This window comes from Scyliorhinus torazame, chromosome 24, assembly GCF_047496885.1.
Source record: "Scyliorhinus torazame isolate Kashiwa2021f chromosome 24, sScyTor2.1, whole genome shotgun sequence".
NCBI lineage: Eukaryota > Metazoa > Chordata > Chondrichthyes > Carcharhiniformes > Scyliorhinidae > Scyliorhinus > Scyliorhinus torazame.
In genome coordinates, this window is record NC_092730.1 from 5493843 (window position 1) to 5508007 (window position 14165).

Consider the following 14165-nt stretch of genomic DNA (forward strand, 5'->3'; position numbering starts at 1 on the left):
GCTGTCTCACAGTGCCAGGGACCCGGGTTAACACTGCTGTCTCACAGTGCCAGGGACCTGGGTTAACACTGCTGTCTCACAGTGCCAGGGATCTGGGTTAACACTGCTGTCTCACAGTGCCAGGGACCCGGGTTAACATTGCTGTATCACAGTGCCAGGAACCCGGGTTAGCACTGCTGTCTCACAGTGCCAGGGATCCTGGTTAACACTGCTGTCTCACAGAGCCAGGGACCCGGGTTAACACTGCTGTCTCACAGAGCCAGGGACCCGGGTTAACACTGCTGTCTCACAGTGCCAGGGACCCGGGTTAACACTGCTGTCTCACAGTGCCAGGGACCCGGGTTAACACTGCTGTCTCACAGCGCCAGGGACCCGGGTTAACACTGCTGTCTCACAGTGCCAGGGACCCGGGTTAACACTGCTGCCTCACAGTGCCAGGGACCCAGGTTAACACTGCTGTCTCACAGTGCCAGGGACCCGGGTTAACACTGCTGTCTCACAGTGCCAGGGACCCGGGTTAACACTGCTGTCTCACAGTGCCAGGGACCCGGGTTAACACTGCTGTCTCACAGTGCCAGGGACCCGGGTTAACACTGCTGTCTCACAGCGCCAGGGACCCGGGTTAACACTGCTGTCTCACAGTGCCAGGGACCCGGGTTAACACTGCTGTCTCACAGCGCCAGGGACCCGGGTTAACACTGCTGTCTCACAGTGCCAGGGACCCGGGTTAACACTGCTGTCTCACAGTGCCAGGGACCCGGGTTAACACTGCTGCCTCACAGAGCCAGGATGATACAAAGATAGGTGGAGGGGCAGGTAGTATGGAGGAGGTGGGGAGGCTGCAGAAAGATTTCGACAGTTTAGGAGAGTGGTCCAAGAAATGGCTGATGAAATTCAACGTGGGCAAGTGCGAGGTCTTGCACTTTGGAAAAAAGAATAGAGGCATGGACTATTTTCTAAACGGTGACAAAATTCATAATGCTGAAGTGCAAAGGGACTTGGGAGTCCTAGTCCAGGATTCTCTAAAGGTAAACTTGCAGGTTGAGTCCGTAATTAAGAAAGCAAATGCAATGTTGTCATTCATCTCAAGAGGCTTGGAATATAAAAGCAGGGATGTACTTCTGAAGCTTTATAAAGCATTAGTTAGGCCCCATTTAGAATACTGTGAGCAATTTTGGGCCCCACACCTCAGGAAGGATATACTGACACTGGAGCGGGTCCAGCGGAGATTCACACGGATGATCCCAGGAATGGTAGGCCTAACATGCGATGAACGTCTGAGGATCCTGGGATTATATTCATTGGAGTTTAGGAGGTTGAGGGGAGATCTAATAGAAACTTACAAGATAATGAATGGCTTAGATAGGGTGGATGTAGGGAAGTTTCCATTAGCAGGGGAGACTAGGACCCGGGGGCACAGCCTTAGAATAAAAGGGAGTCACTTTAGAACAGAGATGAGGAGAAATTTCTTCAGCCAGAGAGTGGTGGGTCTGTGGAATTCATTGCCACAGAGGGCGGTGGAGGCCAGGACGTTGAGTGTCTTTAAGACAGAAGTTGATAAATTCTTGATTTCTCGAGGAATTAAGGGCTATGGAGAGAGAGCGGGTAAATGGAGTTGAAATCAGCCATGATTGAATGGTGGAGTGAACTCGATGGGCCGAATGGCCTTACTTCCGCTCCTATGTCTTATGGTCTAACCGGGTTAACACTGCTGTCTCACAGAGCCAGGGATCCGGGTTAACACTGCTGTCTCACAGAGCCAGGGGCCCGGGTTAACACTGCTGTCTCACAGAGCCAGGGGCCCGGGTTAACACTGCTGTCTCACAGTGCCAGGGACCTGGGTTAACACTGCTGTCTCACAGTGCCAGGGATCTGGGTTAACACTGCTGTCTCACAGTGCCAGGGACCCGGGTTAACATTGCTGTATCACAGTGCCAGGAACCCGGGTTAGCACTGCTGTCTCACAGTGCCAGGGATCCTGGTTAACACTGCTGTCTCACAGAGCCAGGGACCCGGGTTAACACTGCTGTCTCACAGAGCCAGGGACCCGGGTTAACACTGCTGTCTCACAGTGCCAGGGACCCGGGTTAACACTGCTGTCTCACAGTGCCAGGGACCCGGGTTAACACTGCTGTCTCACAGCGCCAGGGACCCGGGTTAACACTGCTGTCTCACAGTGCCAGGGACCCGGGTTAACACTGCTGCCTCACAGTGCCAGGGACCCGGGTTAACACTGCTGTCTCACAGTGCCAGGGACCCGGGTTAACACTGCTGTCTCACAGTGCCAGGGACCCGGGTTAACACTGCTGTCTCACAGTGCCAGGGACCCGGGTTAACACTGCTGTCTCACAGTGCCAGGGACCCGGGTTAACACTGCTGTCTCACAGCGCCAGGGACCCGGGTTAACACTGCTGTCTCACAGTGCCAGGGACCCGGGTTAACACTGCTGTCTCACAGCGCCAGGGACCCGGGTTAACACTGCTGTCTCACAGTGCCAGGGACCCGGGTTAACACTGCTGTCTCACAGTGCCAGGGACCCGGGTTAACACTGCTGCCTCACAGAGCCAGGATGATACAAAGATAGGTGGAGGGGCAGGTAGTATGGAGGAGGTGGGGAGGCTGCAGAAAGATTTCGACAGTTTAGGAGAGTGGTCCAAGAAATGGCTGATGAAATTCAACGTGGGCAAGTGCGAGGTCTTGCACTTTGGAAAAAAGAATAGAGGCATGGACTATTTTCTAAACGGTGACAAAATTCATAATGCTGAAGTGCAAAGGGACTTGGGAGTCCTAGTCCAGGATTCTCTAAAGGTAAACTTGCAGGTTGAGTCCGTAATTAAGAAAGCAAATGCAATGTTGTCATTCATCTCAAGAGGCTTGGAATATAAAAGCAGGGATGTACTTCTGAAGCTTTATAAAGCATTAGTTAGGCCCCATTTAGAATACTGTGAGCAATTTTGGGCCCCACACCACAGGAAGGATATACTGACACTGGAGCGGGTCCAGCGGAGATTCACACGGATGATCCCAGGAATGGTAGGCCTAACATGCGATGAACGTCTGAGGATCCTGGGATTATATTCATTGGAGTTTAGGAGGTTGAGGGGAGATCTAATAGAAACTTACAAGATAATGAATGGCTTAGATAGGGTGGATGTAGGGAAGTTTCCATTAGCAGGGGAGACTAGGACCCGGGGGCACAGCCTTAGAATAAAAGGGAGTCACTTTAGAACAGAGATGAGGAGAAATTTCTTCAGCCAGAGAGTGGTGGGTCTGTGGAATTCATTGCCACAGAGGGCGGTGGAGGCCAGGACGTTGAGTGTCTTTAAGACAGAAGTTGATAAATTCTTGATTTCTCGAGGAATTAAGGGCTATGGAGAGAGAGCGGGTAAATGGAGTTGAAATCAGCCATGATTGAATGGTGGAGTGAACTCGATGGGCCGAATGGCCTTACTTCCGCTCCTATGTCTTATGGTCTAACCGGGTTAACACTGCTGTCTCACAGAGCCAGGGATCCGGGTTAACACTGCTGTCTCACAGAGCCAGGGGCCCGGGTTAACACTGCTGTCTCACAGAGCCAGGGGCCCGGGTTAACACTGCTGCCTCACAGTGCCAGGGACCCGGGTTAACACTGCTGTCTCACAGTGCCAGGGACCCGGGTTAACACTGCTGTCTCACAGTGCCAGGGACCCGGGTTAACACTGCTGTCTCACAGAGCCAGGGACCCGGGTTAACACTGCTGTCTCACAGAGCCAGGGACCTGGGTTAACACTGCTGTCTCACAGTGCCAGGGACCCGGGTTAACACTGCTGTCTCACAGTGCCAGGGACCCAGGTTAACACTGCTGTCACACAGAGCCAAGGACCCGGGTTAACACTGCTGTCTCACAGAGCCAGGGACCCGGGTTAACACTGCTGTCTCACAGTGCCAGGGAACCGGGTTAACACTGCTGTCTCACAGAGCCAGGGTCCCGGGTTAACACTGCTGTCTCACAGTGCCAGGGACCCGGGTTAACACTGCTGTCTCACAGAGCCAGGGACCCGGGTTAACACTGCTGTCTCACAGAGCCAGGGACCCGGGTTAACACTGCTGTCTCACAGTGCCAGGGACCGGGGTTAACACTGCTGTCTCACAGTGCCAGGAACCCTGGTTAACACTGCTGTCTCACAGTGCCAGGGACCCGGGTTAACACTGCTGTCTCACAGTGCCAGGGACCCGGGTTAACACTGCTGTCTCACAGTGCCAGGGACCCGGGTTAACACTGCTGTCTCACAGAGCCAGGGACCCGGGTTAACACTGCTGTCTCACAGAGCCAGGGACCCGGGTTAACACTGCTGTCTCACAGTGCCAGGGACCCGGGTTAACACTGCTGTCTCACAGTGCCAGGGACCCGGGTTAACACTGCTGTCACACAGAGCCAAGGACCCGGGTTAACACTGCTGTCTCACAGTGCCAGGGACCCGGGTTAACACTGCTGTCTCACAGTGCCTGGGAACCGGGTTAACACTGCTGTCTCACAGAGCCAGGGACCCGGGTTAACACTGCTGTCTCACAGTGCCAGGGACCCGGGTTAACACTGCTGTCTCACAGAGCCAGGGACCCGGGTTAACACTGCTGTCTCACAGAGCCAGGGACCCGGGTTAACACTGCTGTCTCACAGTGCCAGGGACCGGGGTTAACACTGCTGTCTCACAGTGCCAGGGACCCGGGTTAACACTGCTGTCTCACAGTGCCAGGGACCCGGGTTAACACTGCTGCCTCACAGAGCCAGGGACCCGGGTTAACACTGCTGTCTCACAGTGCCAGGGACCCGGGTTAACACTGCTGTCTCACAGTGCCAGGGACCTGGGTTAACACTGCTGTCTCACAGTGCCAGGGATCTGGGTTAACACTGCTGTCTCACAGTGCCAGGGACCCGGGTTAACATTGCTGTATCACAGTGCCAGGAACCCGGGTTAGCACTGCTGTCTCACAGTGCCAGGGATCCTGGTTAACACTGCTGTCTCACAGAGCCAGGGACCCGGGTTAACACTGCTGTCTCACAGAGCCAGGGACCCGGGTTAACACTGCTGTCTCACAGTGCCAGGGACCCGGGTTAACACTGCTGTCTCACAGTGCCAGGGACCCGGGTTAACGCTGCTGTCTCACAGTGCCAAGGACCCGGGTTAACTCTGCTGTCTCACAGTGCCAGGAACCCGGGTTAACACTGCTGTCTCACAGTGCCAGGGACCCGGGTTAACACTGCTGCCTCACAGTGCCAGGGGCCCGGGTTAACTCTGCTGTCTCACAGTGCCAGGAACCCGGGTTAACACTGCAGTCTCACAGTGCCAGGGACCCAGGTTAACGCTGCTGTCTCACAGTGCCAGGGACCCGGGTTAACACTGCTGCCTCACAGTGCCAGGGACCTGGGTTAACACTGCTGTCTCACAGTGCCAGGGATCTGGGTTAACACTGCTGTCTCACAGTGCCAGGGACCCGGGTTAACACTGCTGTCTCACAGAGCCAGGGACCCGGGTTAACACTGCTGTCTCACAGTGCCAGGGACCCGGGTTAACACTGCTGTCTCACAGTGCCAGGGACCCGGGTTAACACTGCTGTCTCACAGTGCCAGGGACCCGGGTTAACACTGCTGTCTCACAGTGCCAGGGACCCGGGTTAACACTGCTGTCTCACAGTGCCAGGGACCCGGGTTAACACTGCTGTCTCACAGCGCCAGGGACCCGGGTTAACACTGCTGTCTCACAGTGCCAGGGACCCGGGTTAACACTGCTGTCTCACAGTGCCAGGGACCCGGGTTAACACTGCTGTCTCACAGTGCCAGGGACCCGGGTTAACACTGCTGTCTCACAGTGCCAGGGACCCGGGTTAACACTGCTGTCTCACAGTGCCAGGGACCCGGGTTAACACTGCTGTCTCACAGAGCCAGGGACCGGGGTTAACACTGCTGTCTCACAGTGCCAGGGGCCCGGGTTAACACTGCTGTCTCACAGAGCCAGGGACCCGGGTTAACACTGCTGTCTCACAGTGCCAGGGACCCGGGTTAACACTGCTGTCTCACAGTGCCAGGGACCCGGGTTAACACTGCTGTCTCACAGTGCCAGGCACCCGGGTTAACACTGCTGTCTCACAGTGCCAGGGACCCGGGTTAACACTGCTGTCTCACAGTGCCAGGGACCCGGGTTAACACTGCTGTCTCACAGTGCCAGGGACCCGGGTTAACACTGCTGTCTCACAGTGCCAGGGACCCGGGTTAACACTGCTGTCTCACAGTGCCAGGGATCCGGGTTAACACTGCTGTCTCACAGTGCCAGGGACCCGGGTTAACACTGCTGTCTCACAGTGCCAGGGACCCGGGTTAACACTGCTGTCTCACAGTGCCAGGGACCCGGGTTAACACTGCTGTCTCACAGTGCCAGGGATCCGGGTTAACACTGCTGTCTCACAGTGCCAGGGAACCGGGTTAACACTGCTGTCTCACAGCGCCAGGGACCCGGGTTCGATTCCCCGCTGGGTCACTGTCTGTGCGGAGTCTGCACATCCTCCCCGTGTCTGCGTGGGTTTCCTCCGGGTGCTCCGGTTTCCTCCCACAGTCCAAAGACGTGCAGGTTACGTGGATTGGCCGTGATCAATTGTCCCTTAGTGTCCAGGCTAGGTGGGGTTACTGGGTTACAGAGATAGGGGAGGATGGGGTCGGTGGGCCTAGGATGGATGCTCTTTTCCGAGGGGTCGGTGCAGGCTCGATGGGCCGAATGGCCTCCTTCTGCACAGTGGGGATTCTGAGATTCTCTGAATGGATAGAACCCATCCCAGCAATTCTGCATTTAGCTGGAGGGCGGGTGGCAACAGACTTAACCACAGAGGAGTCTCTTGGAGCATGGTGTAACCCCTACCCACCTCCACCTCAGTCTGAAGCGCAGAAGACACGGGCCAGCGAAACGGCGGAGGACAGTCCTCACCTGCAGCACGTAGCAGAGGAGCACGCTTGTTCCGATCGTCGCCATCATCCCAGTGTAGTAGGTGAGCAGAGCCTCTCGACATCCCATCATCCACAGGTTCAGCTCCTCAGTCTGGTATTCATAGTTGAAGTGGGCGGAGTTGTTGGTGATTTGCCGCTGAATGCAGGGCCGGGGAGATTGAGGGTTGCAGCAACTGAAGGGAACGCCATCAACCAGATACCTGCCGTCCACATTGCTCTTTATACGGCTGAAACCACATGGGGAAAAGGGACACAGTATTCATTCCACAGGATAACATCGGATAACATCGGAAAGTGGAAACACAAACAGAACATTCTTCTCAAATAGTTCATTCTTGTCTAGTTTCCGATTGAATGTATCAACACGAGTCACCTCAACCGCTCCCCAGGGGAGCGAGTCCCACATTCTCCCCACTCCCCGTGGGAGCGAGTCCCACATTCTCCCCGCTCCCCGTGGGAGCGAGTCCCACATTCTCCCCGCTCCCTGTGGGAGCGAGTCCCACATTCTCCCCACTCCCCGTGGGAGCGAGTCCCACATTCTCCCCGCTCCCCGTGGGAGCGAGTCGCACATTCTCCCCACTCCCCGTGGGAGCGAGTCCCACATTCTCCCCACTCCCCGTGGGAGCGAGTCCCACATTCTCCCCGCTCCCCGTGGGAGCGAGTCCCACATTCTCCCCACTCCCCGTGGGAGCGAGTCCCACATTCTCCCCACTCCCCGCGGGAGCGAGTCCCACATTCTCCCCGCTCCCCGTGGGAGCGAGTCGCACATTCTCCCCACTCCCCGTGGGAGCGAGTCCCACATTCTCCCCACTCCCCGTGGGAGCGAGTCCCACATTCTCCCCGCTCCCCGTGGGAGCGAGTCCCACATTCTCCCCGCTCCCCGTGGGAGCGAGTCCCACATTCTCCCCACTCCCCGTGGGAGCGAGTCCCACATTCTCCCCGCTCCCCGTGGGAGCGAGTCCCACATTCTCCCCACTCCCCGTGGGAGCGAGTCCCACATTCTCCCCACTCCCCGCGGGAGCGAGTCCCACATTCTCCCCACTCCCCGTGGGAGCGAGTCCCACATTCCCCCCACTCCCCGTGGGAGCGAGCCCCACATTCTCCCCACTCCCCGTGGGAGCGAGTCCCACATTCTCCCCACTCCCCGTGGGAGCGAGTCCCACATTCTCCCCACTCCCCGTGGGAGCGAGTCCCACATTCTCCCCACTCCCCGTGGGAGCGAGCCCCACATTCTCCCCACTCCCCGTGGGAGCGAGTCGCACATTCTCACATCCTGACACTCTCTCAAAACCTTTCAGAATTTAAAGACCTTGGGCAAAATTCTCCCGAAACGGGGCGATGTCCGCCGACTGGCGCCCAAAACGGCGCCAATCAGACGGGCATCGCGCCGCCCCAAAGGTGCGGAATGCTCCGCATCTTTGGGGGCCGAGCCCCAACATTGAGGGGCTAGGCCGACGCCGGAGGAATTTCCGCCCCGCCAGCTGGCGGAAACGGCCTTTGTTGCCCCGCCAGCTGGCGCGGAAATGACATCTCCGGGCGGCGCATGCGCGGGAGCGTTAGCGGCCGCTGACGGCATTCCCGCGCATGCGCAGTGGAGGGAGTCTCTCCTGCCTCCGCCATGGTGGAGACCGTTGCGGAGGCGGAAGGGAAAGAGTGCCCCCACGGCACAGGCCCGCCCGCGGATCGGTGGGCCCCGATCGCGGGCCAGGCCACCGTGGGGGCACCCCTCGGGGTCAGATCGCCCCGCGCCCCCCCCAGGACCCCGGAGCCCGCCCACGCCGCCTTGTCCCACCGTTCAAAAGGTGGTTTAATCCACACCGGAGGGACAGGCAATTTATCGGCGGGACTTCGGCCCATCCGGGCCGGAGAATCCAGCGGGGGGGGCCCGCCAACCGGCGCGGCCCGATTCCCGCCCCCGCCGAATATCCGGTGCCAGAGAATTCGGCAACCGGCGGGGGCGGGAATCACGGCAGCCCCCAGCGATTCTCTGACCCGGCGGGGGGGGGGCGGAGAATGACGCCCCACGACTCACGCTTACCCGTCTTGTCAAACCCCTCCTGATATTTACACCCTCATATTTCTCAAATCATTCTTTGAAATCTTTTCTGCACCCCTCCCGTGCCTCTATATCGTTTCTTTAATATAACCAGAACTGCACATAAGTGCAGTCGAACCGATATCAACATGGCTTTGAAAATTCTCATTGAACATTGGAACAAGAGGAGCCCCTCTACCCTGCCCTCCCATTCAATTAGATCACGTCTGATCTGTGTCTTAACCCTCTCTGCCTTTGCACCATAATCTCTTAATATTCTTATTGAGGATGTAATTAAGGAGCTGCTATATGAGTACACGAGGGAGAAAGGAAGAGGAGATTAGGCTGACGTAGTGAGGTGGAGTAGGGTAGCTGAAGGTTCACGTGGAGCATAAACAGCATTAGCATGGCGGGAAAGGGCCGAATCGTCTGTTTCTGTGCTGGAAATTCAACGTAACAAACATCAACTCAGCTTCAAAATTTTTAATTGGGCCCCAACCCTCACAGTTTTTTGGGGGGAGGGAATTCCAGGTTTCCGCTCTCCTGTGTGTGGGGAAGAGCTTACGTCCCCTTTGAATGCCTCAATTAGATCACCCATTAATCTATGCTTGAGATGTGGAGATGCCGGCGTTGGACTGGGGTGGGCTCAGTAAGAAGTCTCACAACACCAGGTTAAAGTCCGACAGGTTTGTTTCGAATCACTAGCTTTCGGAGCACTGCTCCTTCCTCAGGTCTTGACTGTCACACCTCGCCTGTCACACCTCAGGACCTGAGGAAGGAGCAGCGCTCCGAAAGCTCGTGGTTCGAAACAAACCTGCTGGACTTTAACCTGGTGTTGTAACACTGCTTACTGTGCTTGAGGGAATAGATTGAGTGGGGGGGGGGGGGGGGGGGATTTTAAGAAACATTGACACAACAAGGAGTCAAGCCAGACACAAATATTGAAATAAAAAAGGGAAATTTCTGGGAAAACCCAGCAGGTCTAGCAGCATCTGGAGCGAGAGCGAGAGAAACCGAGTTTAACGTTTCGGGTCAATGACTCCGTCGGAACTTACTCCCTCACTTCCCGGTTGTTGAAGTCCAGGTACCGATTACTGATCCACTGCACCTCAAACCAGTCCCTGTAGTTGTTATTCCCGCAACACTGGAATTCCATCTGGATGTGGTCGATGGTTCTCTTCTGGTAACATCTGCCTGGGGTGTCCGTGTCCTTGTAGAAGCGGATTCCATTCTTCAGGCCAATCTTCAGTGAAGCATCCAAATTTCCCCTCATGAAGTAGCTCAAGAGTGAGGCAAACAGCATGAGAAAGGTGAAGAGGGAGGCGGAGATCAGGTAGGGCTCCACGTAGCCCTTCCATCGGGGGAACTTGGCAAGGTCCAGCGAGTCATTGCATATTTTGACCCCGCCGAAATTGATGAGCATGGACAGGAGCCCCACAAAGATCAGGGTGTTGGGGACGAGGTGTATGTCAGTGTTGTCCATCACCTCGCTCCGTCTCTTCAGCTCACACTTGAGGTAAATTCCCAGTGCGAAGGTTAGGGCTCCGGTAAGAATCGAGAGCCAGCAGAGCCTCCATAGGGACTGCGCCAACTGCACACGCTTTTGGAAGGTGAACTTCACTTTGAAGAGGACCATCCCTGTGGCCAATCTGGGCCAATCTCCAGCTCTATGGAGAGGGGATTGGGGGGGGGGTGGCGGGGGAGTGGGGAAGAGAGGTTTACACCACAGTCAAATCAGATAGGCTCGAGAGCCACAGCCCAAACCTGCTCTTCCATGGCGGGGCTGCACTGTTAGCCCCGGGGAGCGGAGGGGAAATGGAGAAAGAAAGGTTTAACCTAATCTCCCAAATGCCAGGTGCTAAATCTGTGATTTACAAACCGTGACCTGCCAATAAAAACAGAGAGTCAATTGTCCAAATCAGCAACTTCAGTCTCAATGTCACCTGTGAGGTTTAGCAATGCTTAGCATTCTGTAATACCTCTGGTGCGGCCTAGTAATATGCACAGTGATAATCCACTCTCCTCGGTCGTTGTCTCAGTTTGCATGCCTGAAAGTATTTTGCTAAACCAAGTGTAGTGGGACAGGTCAAGTATCCTTTATCCGAGGGCAGCACAGGGGCGCAGTATAGAATCATAGAATCATGGAATTTACAGTGCAGAAGGAGGCCATTCGGCCCATCGAGTCTGCACCGGCTCTTGGAAAGAGCACCCTACCCAAGCCCACACCATCACTCTATCCCCGTAACCCACTAACCCCACCCCACCCCACCTTTTTTTGGTCACTAAGGGCAATTTATCATGGCCAATCCACCTAACCCGCACATCTTTGGACTGTGGGAGGAAACCGGAGCACCCGGAGGAAACCCACGCACACACGGGGAGAACATGCAGACTCCGCACAGACAGTGACCCAGCGGGGAATCGAACCTGGGACCCTGGAACTGTGAAGCAACTGTGCTAACCACTGTGCTACCGTTCCGCCCGGTAATTAGCACTGCTGCCTCATGGCGGCGGCACGGGGATGCAGTGGATTGTACTGCTGCCTCATGGGGCGGCGACGGCACGGTGGCACAGTGGTTAGCACTACTGCCTCATGGGGGCGGCACAGTGACCCAGTGGTTAGCACTGCTGCCTCACTCCCAGGTTCGATCCCGGCTCTGGGTCACTGTCCGTGTGGAGTTTGCACTTTCTCCCCGTGTCTGCGTGGGTCTCACCCCCACAACCCAAAGATGTGCGGGGGAGGTGGATTGGCCGCGCTAAATTGCCCCTTAATTGGAAAAAAAGAATTGGATATTCTAAATTTATTTAGGAAAAAAAACTGCTTCATTACCTTTTCATGTAAAATGCGTCCTTTTCCAGGAAGAGCAATAGCCAGATTCTTTACGTTCATCCTTTAAGGCAGTCTGTCTTTTAAAGACACAAATTATTCCAGAATGTTCTTAGTCATTGAAGACAAAGTATTTTCCATGATTAAAGAGTCTCTGATGTCAGTTACGTTTCCCACGGCTCGCTCTAGTCCCAAGTAAATACAATGTTAGAGAAGAGAATACTAAATGACTTTACTTATAGGAGATGGTTTGTAAGGTTAACAGTGCAGATAAACAACTGAAGGTTGGCTGTCGTATGAGGAACGGTTGAGGACTCTGGGTCTGTACTCGCTGGAGTTTAGAAGGACGAGGGGGGATCTTATTGAAACTTACAGGATACTGCGAGGCCTGGATAGAGGGGACGTGAAGAGGATGTTTCCACTTGTAGGAAAAACTAGAACCAGAGGACACCATCTCAGACTGAAGGGACGATCCTTTAAAACAGAGATGAGGAGGAATTTCTTCAGCCAGAGGGTGGTGAATCTGTGGAACTCTTTGCCGCAGAAGGCTGTGGAGGCCAAATCGCTGAGTGTCTTTAAGACAGAGATAGATAAGTTCTTGATCAATAAGGGGATCAGGGGTTATGGGGAGAAGGCAGGAGAATGGGGATGAGAAAATATCAGCCGTGATTGAATGGCGGAGCAGACTCGATGGGCCGAGTGGCCTAATTCTGCTCCTATCTGTTATGGTTTTATGGGTAGGGTTGCCGAGGTTCGTGTCGGCTCAGGTCACAGGCTTCCCACGCTAAACGTCAATGATGTTCAAAAGAAGTGCAGTTTTTGAATGCGTTCAACTTGGCTATAAGTTTCTGCTCTGTGATTTGTTCCGCACACGTGAGTGCGGCCTCAACCGGGACCTGGGATTCATGTCGCATGACATTCACCCCCCACCATCTGGCCTGCGAAATCCTACCAACTGTCCTGGCTTGATACAATTCAGACCTCTTTAACCTGGGGTTACCCCATCTCTGGATCTGTAAAGATTTAATCATCTGCTAATGCTCGCATTCCAAGCATTGTTTGGCATCTTTGAATTTGTCTATATATGTGTTTCTGGAACATACCTCTTCATTCACCTGAGGAAGGAGCAGCGCTCCGAAAGCTAGTGACATCGAAACAAACCTGTCGGACTTTAACCTGGTGTTGTCAGACTTCGTACTGTGCCCACCCCAGTCCAACACACCGTAGCAAAAATTAAAGAAAGGGAATAAACAGAATGGTTACAATCTCAGGATCAAATTTACAAAAAGGTGACCCCAGTCCCACACCACTGTTTATTTCCTCTCCAGTGGCCAAGCAAGCGACCCAGATGTGGGGAAAAAGGAACAATTAAAGATTAATAATTTCTGCTGGCGAGATCGACATCCCAGGAGAATAATAAAAGCAGAGAATGTGACACCTTTAACCACCTCAACATATCCAGAAATGCTTCACAGAAAATGGCATTGAAGTGGAAATGTAGGAAACGTGGCGGCCCATTGCTGCACAGCAGGATCCCGCATGCGGCAGTGGAATAATTCAGCAGGTACCTTGCCCTCGAAGGTTAATCTGAAGCCTGCAGTATCTTCACCACCTGTAGGGGTCAGGGCTGCCCTGCGTTTCTCCACTATCTTGGTGAGCAATGTATGAAGTCTTACAACACCAGGTTAAAGTCCAACAGGTTTGTTTCGATGTCACTAGCTTTCGGAGCGCTGCTCCTTCCTCAGGTGAATGAAGAGGTATGTTCCAGAAACACATATATAGACAGATTCAAAGATGCCAAACAATGCTAGGAATGCGAGCATTAGCAGGTGATTAAATCTTTACAGATCCAGAGATGGGGTAACCCCAGGTTAAAGAGGTGTGAATTGTACCAAGCCAGGACAGTTGGTAGGATTTCGCAGGCCAGATGGTGGGGGATGAATGTAATGCGACATGAATCCCAGGTCCCGGTTGAGGCCGCACTCATGTGTGCGGAACTTGGCTATAAGTTTCTGCTCGGCGATTCTGCGTTGTCGCGGGTCCTGAAGGCCGCCTTGGAGAACGCTTACCCGGAGATCAGAGGCTGAATGCCCTTGACTGCTGAAGTGTTCCCCGACTGGAAGGGAACATTCCTGCCTGGTGATTGTTGCACGATGTCCGTTCATTCGTTGTCGCAGCGCCTGCATGGTCTCGCCAATGTACCACGCTTCGGGACATCCTTTCCTGCAGCGTATGAGGTAGACAACGTTGGCCGAGTCGCACGAGTATGTACCGCGTACCTGGTGGGTGGTGTTCTCACGTGTAATAGTGGTATCCATGTCGATGATCGG

General features: G+C 54.7%; 2 protein-coding genes across 2 annotated transcripts in view; both read right to left on the reverse strand.

Annotated features, from left to right (window-relative positions):
* The window catches only part of LOC140399835 (RDS/peripherin-like protein xRDS35), a 28625-nt gene extending 17823 nt beyond the window's left edge, over positions 1 to 10802 (reverse strand). Inside the window, exons 1-2 of the mRNA XM_072489288.1 lie at positions 10064 to 10802; positions 6954 to 7200 (exon numbers count right to left, since the gene is read on the reverse strand). Coding sequence (XP_072345389.1) covers positions 6954 to 7200; positions 10064 to 10644 — 828 coding nt within the window. The 5' untranslated portion in view covers positions 10645 to 10802. The remainder of the gene's footprint in view (positions 1 to 6953; positions 7201 to 10063) is intronic.
* The window catches only part of LOC140400183 (REST corepressor 2-like), a 1146610-nt gene that overhangs the window by 955670 nt on the left and 176775 nt on the right, over positions 1 to 14165 (reverse strand). The gene's annotated exons all lie outside the window — the stretch shown is intronic.